This window comes from Cyprinodon variegatus, unplaced genomic scaffold, assembly GCF_000732505.1.
Source record: "Cyprinodon variegatus isolate N-32 unplaced genomic scaffold, C_variegatus-1.0 Scaffold328, whole genome shotgun sequence".
Lineage (NCBI taxonomy): Eukaryota > Metazoa > Chordata > Actinopteri > Cyprinodontiformes > Cyprinodontidae > Cyprinodon > Cyprinodon variegatus.
The window spans coordinates 43,969-51,749 of record NW_015150781.1 but is presented as its reverse complement, the minus strand read 5'-3'; the positions used below and the strand labels follow the sequence as shown (position 1 = coordinate 51,749).

Below are 7,781 nucleotides of genomic sequence, written 5' to 3'. Positions count from 1 at the left end.
TATGGAACAGGATGGAATCATTTCAGATTTAAAGAACTTTCAGAAGTTTGAATTCTGAATATGAGCGACTTCTCCTTTAAAGATCCCTCTGTCTTCCAGATGTGTTGCTAAGAAGCAGTGCTTTGCTCCAGCTGCGCTTTATCGGCCGTTTGGGGATCAGGCGGCGGGGGTGAGAAGCCTCTCCCAGTTCCAGGCTCTGCAGGACGGGGAGAAGGAGCTGGTCGGTCTGAGGGAGCTGGGCCTCACTGACGCTGAGATCCAGCTGTGGCAGAGCAGAAATGCACCAGACTCAGGAGACAAGGTACAACCCTCAGCAGATTTAGGTTATATAGCGTTCATAGACTGAACCTGCTGAATCTCGCCGTATCTCACAGCCCAGCGGCGTGGGCGCAGCTCCGGATGCAAAGCAGCAGCGTCTGCAAACCATCCGGGACAAGATGGCAGCCAGAGCAGAGCTCCTGTCCCGACCGCAGCGCTTCTCCGCCAGCAGGCCACTCTCACGCCGGGAGATGGAGATCGAACAAGCGCTGTTCCACGGGAACGAGCGGCTGGGATTTCTAGCAGCCCTTTACCATCGAGGTATCCTTCCTCTAATGTCAGCCTGGCGTTCAGAGAAGGACGGGTTCAAACTGTCAGGAGCTTTTAACTGAGACTTTCAGCCCAGGAGGAGCTTCAACAATAACAATGAATCCTTGATTTCCTGCTCAGAATTATTATATTGAAAAGCTGCAATTATAATTTCTCATTTCCTGGCATTAAATCAGAGCAGTTTCACATCTTCAGTTCATTTCCATAATTCACATGTTGAGCTTTTCTTTGTCTAACTTACAGCTGCCAGCGGATCTTTGTTTGCCTGACAATTTCTCCATTCTTTAGCTTTTTACGTTATTTTAAAACTTATTGTCCTGGAAAAATACTCTCTAAATGTCTCAGACAGTTAATTCAAGAAAATGTTGAAAGTTAGACGGTATAATCAAATCAGACTCGTAAAGTATTCACAGCATTTTCCCATTACAATCACAACCTGAGTGTTTATCACTCTAACAAGGAAGGAGAAGACAAGAATATGTGTAAATATTTTTTTATTTTATTTATCCTTAATTGTCTCTCAGTGGAGACATTTTTTAATATGGTTTAAAAAAAAAATAAAAACAGTGGTGTGGTTGTTTTCAGCCTCACAGATGCTGAAAGTCTGACTTTATGTTTATTGTTTCCATGGTGAAGGTAGGCGGATCCCCAACTCTAGTCTCCTGTCTTGCATTTTTTTTACCATGCACCCCCCCCTTTTTTTTGTTTTTAACTCAATCCAATTTCTAATTAACTCTTAAAGGCTGATTTATGCTCAGAAACAAGGTCGCCTGCGCAGATATGCCCCCCCACTTCTGCAGACACTCCCCAATATTGTAGGTGACCGCAGACAGGAGGCCTCTGATTGGTCAGTTCTCCATCTGCTCTACACTATGTGTATTTCCAGTTTGGTACCTAATGGCAGAAACTCTGGCTGTAGCGCCGTCCACAGCGCCCGGCACGCCTCGGACTCTATCCCAGACGCCATGCAGGACGCTAGTTTGTAGCTCTGAGCGACGGTCTGTTGGTTTGCACCAAACACGCAGCGCCACGGCCAACCTTTGGGGAAAACTCACGGGTTAACCGTGTGTGGTCCGGCGTTGGATGAGGGGTTGTAGAGGGCGAATAAGCTCGTCAAACTGACGCACGGACACCCACAGTCCTAGCTAGTTCCTGATTGTCCCTCTAGCTTGGACTAACGCTAACCTGACTCCACCAGATGGATTTTCTCCGCATATCCATCTGGAAACCTTCTGTTGAAGTAATTTTGGGAAGGGGCGAAAATACTGGTTAGCTGATTGGCCTATGTTGGTGATAGACGGGCCAAATAAACCAATCAGATCAACGAAGCATATGACGTACTAACAGAACGACGACGAAGAGGAGCCAATTGATAGATCAAACTCTTGCCGAAACCAGTCGGGAGAAGAGCAAAAACATCTTTTCCTCTGAGAAAAGCCTCCAGAGCAGTGTTTTGCTCTTCTTTCAGTGAAGAAATACTCTGTAATTCCCATAAAACTTGCTCGATAGCCACGCTAACGCTAGTTTCATCGGCTGAAGCCGCCATGTTCTTTAGACTGAACTGTCGCGCTTCTCGTTGCGTCACACCTCAACCCGCCTCAAAGCCAACGCTGATTGGACGTTCGTTTGGTGAACGGCTCCAAATTTTCTTTAACAGAGAGTCTCCAGACTGATCTGCGAGAGAAACCTTGAAAGCTCGCGAGATCAGGATGGTCTCACCAGGCTAGAGTAACGTAGCGCAGACCACGCTTCAATGTTGGGCATGAATCTAAAATTATCTGCGACACGCTGCTGCAGATAACCAGCCCTTTAACCCGTGGCTGCTAATACAAAACAGCACCACATCATAATGTTGCCACTACTGTGTTCTATCAAAAAAAAAAGAAAAAAGGCCAAAGAGTTTAGTTCTGCCATTAGCTTGCTGCATGTATGTTTTGTGTAAATGTGGAAGTTGTTCTGCTTTAGATGTAAACATAGATTAAAGGATTTCTTTAGGAAGTTTGTTGCACAGGATTTTCTTTAGGGACATCAGACTAACGGGGGATGGAGATCTTGTATTTCCCCCCCCCACTTGTGGTTGTAGTAATGAAATTCAAAACATTTCATATGGCACAAACAGTTTTTCAGGTTGTATATCAATAGCAATATAAGAAGGAAAAGGTTTAGTTGAGTAACATTTGATTTGCTTTGTTTTGAATCCAGATGGAAATGCAGATGAGAACCAGCAGGGGGCGTCATCCTCTGACCCAATGGACTCTCTTTACAGAGATGTTCTGAGGTGTCAGACACAAATATCACCAGAGGACTCTTCCAGTCATCAGAACCTGGAATCATCAGCTTCATCCACATCTGGAGCAACATGGGACCAATCAGAACGCTTTGAGAGCAGCACCAGCCAATCAAACGAGCCCTCTGGCTGTGAGTCAGATCCTCAGCGTGAGGACGCCTCAGAGCAGCTGCAGAAACCTCAGGACAGAGTAGAGACAGACCAACCGGATCCTCCCGTACGCATAGATGTGAACCGACCAATCGGCAGCCTGGCTGGAGCCTCAGCGGCCCGCTCAGGAAAACCGCTGACTGCCTGCGGGGAGATCGAGACGCTGACGGATGAGGAAATTCTGAACAACCGTGAATCTGAGGAGGAGATCCGAAGGATCCCGAGGTTCAAGAGCTACCAGCCAGGAAACACTTCGAAGGTATTTTACAGTTTGTTCTGGTTTCAGTCTGGAGGGAAACTCCCTGAAGGAGAACCCTCATCCCTGATTGGACAGAGATCATGTTTTTATAGAATTAAAACTTCCTATTTTAGGTTCTGTGTGTGAAGAACCTGAGTGCCCAGGCGTCCATCGCCCAGCTGGTGGCGCTGTTCTCCAGATTTGAGCAGAAGGACGGCCCTCCGGTTGTTTACCGGCTGCTGACGGGAAGGATGAAAGGTCAGGCCTTCATCACGCTGCCAGGTGAGGAACACTTTCATTTTCCATGGATGGGTTCACTGACCACAACGCTGAAGGTCAAAGTTCACAAGTAAAAGAATCGCTTTATAACAGAACCTTTAAACATGGTCAGACTGGAAGTTTTAGACTGAGGCCCTGTTACACCGCCAGCATACGCTGAACTTTCTATGGATTTCTTCAATTTTGGGCGTATAAATAGAGTTTTCATAACGAGTCCAAAACTTCTGACCAATGACAGCCCAACTTATGCATAACGAACGGCAGCGTAATGGATGCATAACGAACGGCAGCGTAATGGATGCATAACGAACGGCAGCGTAATGGATGCATAACGAACGGCAGCGTAATGGATGCATTACAGTTAAAGCTGCTCCCCTCAGAAGTAGCGATGCCCTGAGGGGAGCAGGGATGGATGGATGATGTTTAATATATGAATCATTAACTTATTGTTGTTTCAGCCTGTTTTCCTCCAATCTTTCCTTCTGACCATTTGACCAATGCAGCATTTTCCATCTTTTTATTGAGGAATAAATCTGTTTGGATTCTTTTCTGAGTTCAGATTTATTTTTTTGTTTCTGTGGCAGACTGTGAAGCAGCTCAGAAGGCCCTGCAGTTGGTCCATGGATACCGGCTGCTGGGGAAACCTTTGGTGGTTGAGTTTGGCCGTGAGCGACAAGAAGAGGAAAAAAGGAAGCGGGAAGGACAGATGGAGGAGAAAAGGAAGCAGGAAGGAGAGACGGAGGAGAAAAGGAAGCAGGAAGGAGGGACGGAGGAGAAAAGGAAGCAGGAAGGAGAGACGGAGGAGAAAAGGAAGCAGGAAGTACAGACGGAGGAGAACAGGAAGCAGGAAGGAGAGACGGAGGAGAAAAGCAAACAGGAAAGACAGACGAAGGAGAAAAGGAAGCAGGAAGGAGAGACGGAGAAGAAAAGGAAGCAGGAAGGACAGACAGAGGAGAACAGGAAGAAGGAAGGACAGACGGAGGAGAAAAGGAAGCAGGAAGGAGAGACGGAGGAGAACAGGAAGCAGGAAGGAGAGACGGAGGGGAACAGGAAGCAGGAAGGACAGACGGAGGAGAAAAGGAAGCAGGAAGGAGAGACGGAGAAAAAAAGGAAGCAGGAAGGAGAGACGGAGGAGAACAGGAAGCAGGAAGGACAGACGGAGAACAGGAAGCAGGAAGGACAGACAGAGGAGAACAGGAAGCAGGAAGGAGAGACGGAGGAGAAAAGGTAGCAGGAAAGAGAAAGAGAGAATTCATTAAAAAACTGCTAAAATCCATCAGAATAATATTTGAATAAATCTTTGATATTTTTAATCCACCGCCTCTTTATGTCTAAAGCATTTCCTGTACTCTAATGTATAAATTCATCATTTTATTGAATTATTTAAATGTAAAAAACAACCATTCTTATTAATATATTGTTCCTTCTTCAAGTTGAGGAGCTTCCCTTGTTTTATTGTAAAAGACCATTATCTTATTCTTTATGTTAGTTAATTTATTTATCTGAATTAATGATTTTTTTCACTTATAAGAAAATATCAGCATTAATTGATTCATGTATTAATTGAATTGTGGTCCAGTAGGTTGCCCTTCACTCATAAAGACACATAAAGAACATTCATGGGTTCTCTCTGGGTACTCCAGCTTCCTGCCACTGTTTACAAGTTAAAAGATAACTCTAGATATCCCTTTATGAGGATTTTTGTTCTTGTTTTTTTTATTTATTGGACTGAAGACTCATCCAGGATTAACTCCACATCTCCCCCAGAGACTGCTGGAAGATAAATACCACTTTTCTGTTGCTGTTGTTCTATAAAACTACGTTTTAAGATCATGTGAGGCGAGAACATTATAATTTAAGCTTCACTATATGGCCCATTTACCGATTTAATGCTTAATTTAAAAGACGTTCTGAAGTTGAGAGGAGTGTGGCCACCAGCAGAGGTCTGAGGGTAGCGGCAGCCAGGGTTAGCGTTAGCCCGTCTGCAGCGGCTGGGGCTAAAGGCTGATTTATACTTTGAAACCAGGTCGTCTGCGTAGGTGTCGCAGTGAACTCAAAAACGTCCCCGCCCCCTCCGCGGACACTCTGCTGCACCTCTCCCTAATTGTAGGTGACCGCAGACAGAAGGCCGGCTTGTTTTGTTTTTATGACCGAAATTGTGGAAAACAACTCATGAATTTGGACTCGCGTTCTTCTAAATTAAGAAATGGCCAAAAATTCGCTCTCCAACTGTACACCTGTAACACTCACCACTACTTTGCTAAGATTCTGGTTTCAACCGTTGCGTATATTAGCTGCGACACATGAATCAAGATGCTACGACCGAAAAAATTTGATTGACAGATGACCGTTGATATATGATTAGCCGAATTTAGGTGTTCAGGCTGACGTAGAACTAACTGGCCTGCAGAAGATAACGAAGAAAAACACAGATTTTAAGACAGGATTTGTTTTGAAAATAGAAATTTTTATAAATAAAGACTAAATTTATAAACATGTTTAGGCCAGAATGATCATGTAAAATATTGCATCTTTACAGATTTCTTTGTTTAAGCGTTCCAGATCAACATAACTTATAAACATATCATTAGAAAATATAACTGAGGGGAAAACATTTTCCAAACCAACATGGTCCTATGTGGAATAAAAGGTAAAAGCCTCCAAAAGCTGATAACTGGTGACAGATGGCATCCATTAGTGATATTCCTTTCCTGCAGAAGTTTTGGCTATTTGTAGTTTTTCAAATTTTCCCTGCGCTGGAAATGTTCTCCTACATTCATGCTTTTGCAACGTTTTTCTAAACTTGCTGGTTTCATAGCCTGTATATCTCTTTAAATCCGCAGCTCTTTTTCTTTAGAACAGTTCTCATATTTACATGAAATGCTTTTAATAATGGCAGAGTATTTTTTTTTTCCTTTATGTTTTGTTTTGCTTTTTGCAGCTTTTTTGAGGAAAAATCCTTCAGCCAATTTTTCTTCTTTAATCAAAACTTTAGTTTTTCATGGTTTTTGTTTTTATACTTTTTTTTTAAGTTGTATGGAGTTCTTCTTTTGAACACCAGGGGGAGACACAGCAGACCAAAGGGTAGTTTAAAAGTCTCAATGTTAGTTTTCTTTTTTTTAAAGGATAAAATCCTGACATTTTTGAGTTGATGTTAGCGGATACAAGCAGGTCTTTATGCTAACAAGGTGAAGTTTTCTCTGCTGTCCTGATTTCAGTCCCTCTTCTGCATCACTGTTTCAAAATTGGACAAATTCACATAATAAATATTTCTTTTATTGGAAATGTATTACCATTTTGAACGTTTAGTCTCATGAAATAAACACGTTTATACACTAAAGAGGTTAAAACTAAAACAAAATTCCAAATGCATCAGTTTATTGATACTGATCTTTTTAGACTTCCACTCGTTCTGTTGGTGCAGCTAAGTTGCTTGTGCAGATGTGTGAGAAAGGTAAGCCTGCAGGTCTCTGTGAAGCGTTTTCAGGTTGAGTTTATCTTTCCCAGAGTAACGTGATCATAGTCCACTGATCTGTCTGTTGGTTTATGTCTGGGTGGGACTCACTGTACTGGGAATCAGGCTAGTTCATCCCTCCCATAGATCAAGTTGTCCATTAGAAATAGATTAGGTAGTTGTGAAACTGCAGGTTTGCAGGCTTTAGTTCAAATAAATGTATTTCTGTTGTCTTACAGTCTTAGGCTGGGTCAAGAAATAAAGCTGTTCTCAATTCTTCTAAAGTCTATTGTCAGTTTTGACTAATTACAATGTATCTTAAGAACAGCTTTTAAACCTTTTTTTTTTCTAAAGCATTTGTGTTTAAGTTGCATCCATGACCTGCTTGGCGAGCTTCTACTGCTCATTGATTGGAGCGAAGCGAGGCCTTTGTTTGTTTAAGTCTGTCGGTGTCAATGCCCTGTTTGCCTTCAGTTCAGGGATTCAATCTATTTCTCATTCCAGTCTAGAAAATAAACACCAGTCGAAACTCAGCCAGCGTGTCCAGAACGCAACGAACCTGAGGTCAAAACCTGGAGGTTTAAACGAGACGTTCACACCACCACTAACAGCACAGCACCACAGAGCTGCTTCTCAGCATGATCCCATCTGTACACCTCAGGTTCAGGGATTGTGTAAATATAGAAAGAATATAATCATTTACAAATAATATGTAGCTGAATATATTATAAAGGGAACCTTTAAAAAAAGGGAAGTTTTACTTTCTGTTACATATTTTTTACTTA

The 7,781-nt window shown here is 42.9% G+C and overlaps 1 protein-coding gene across 1 annotated transcript in view; it reads left to right on the top strand.

The window, feature by feature from the left end:
• The window catches only part of rbm41 (RNA binding motif protein 41), a 10,757-nt gene extending 5,984 nt beyond the window's left edge, over positions 1–4,773 (top strand). The window contains exons 3-7 of the mRNA XM_015384968.1: positions 100–301; positions 375–579; positions 2,791–3,284; positions 3,398–3,545; positions 4,127–4,773. Of these exons, the coding sequence (XP_015240454.1) occupies positions 100–301; positions 375–579; positions 2,791–3,284; positions 3,398–3,545; positions 4,127–4,773 (1,696 nt within the window). The remainder of the gene's footprint in view (positions 1–99; positions 302–374; positions 580–2,790; positions 3,285–3,397; positions 3,546–4,126) is intronic.
• Positions 4,774–7,781: the final 3,008 nt, after the last annotated feature.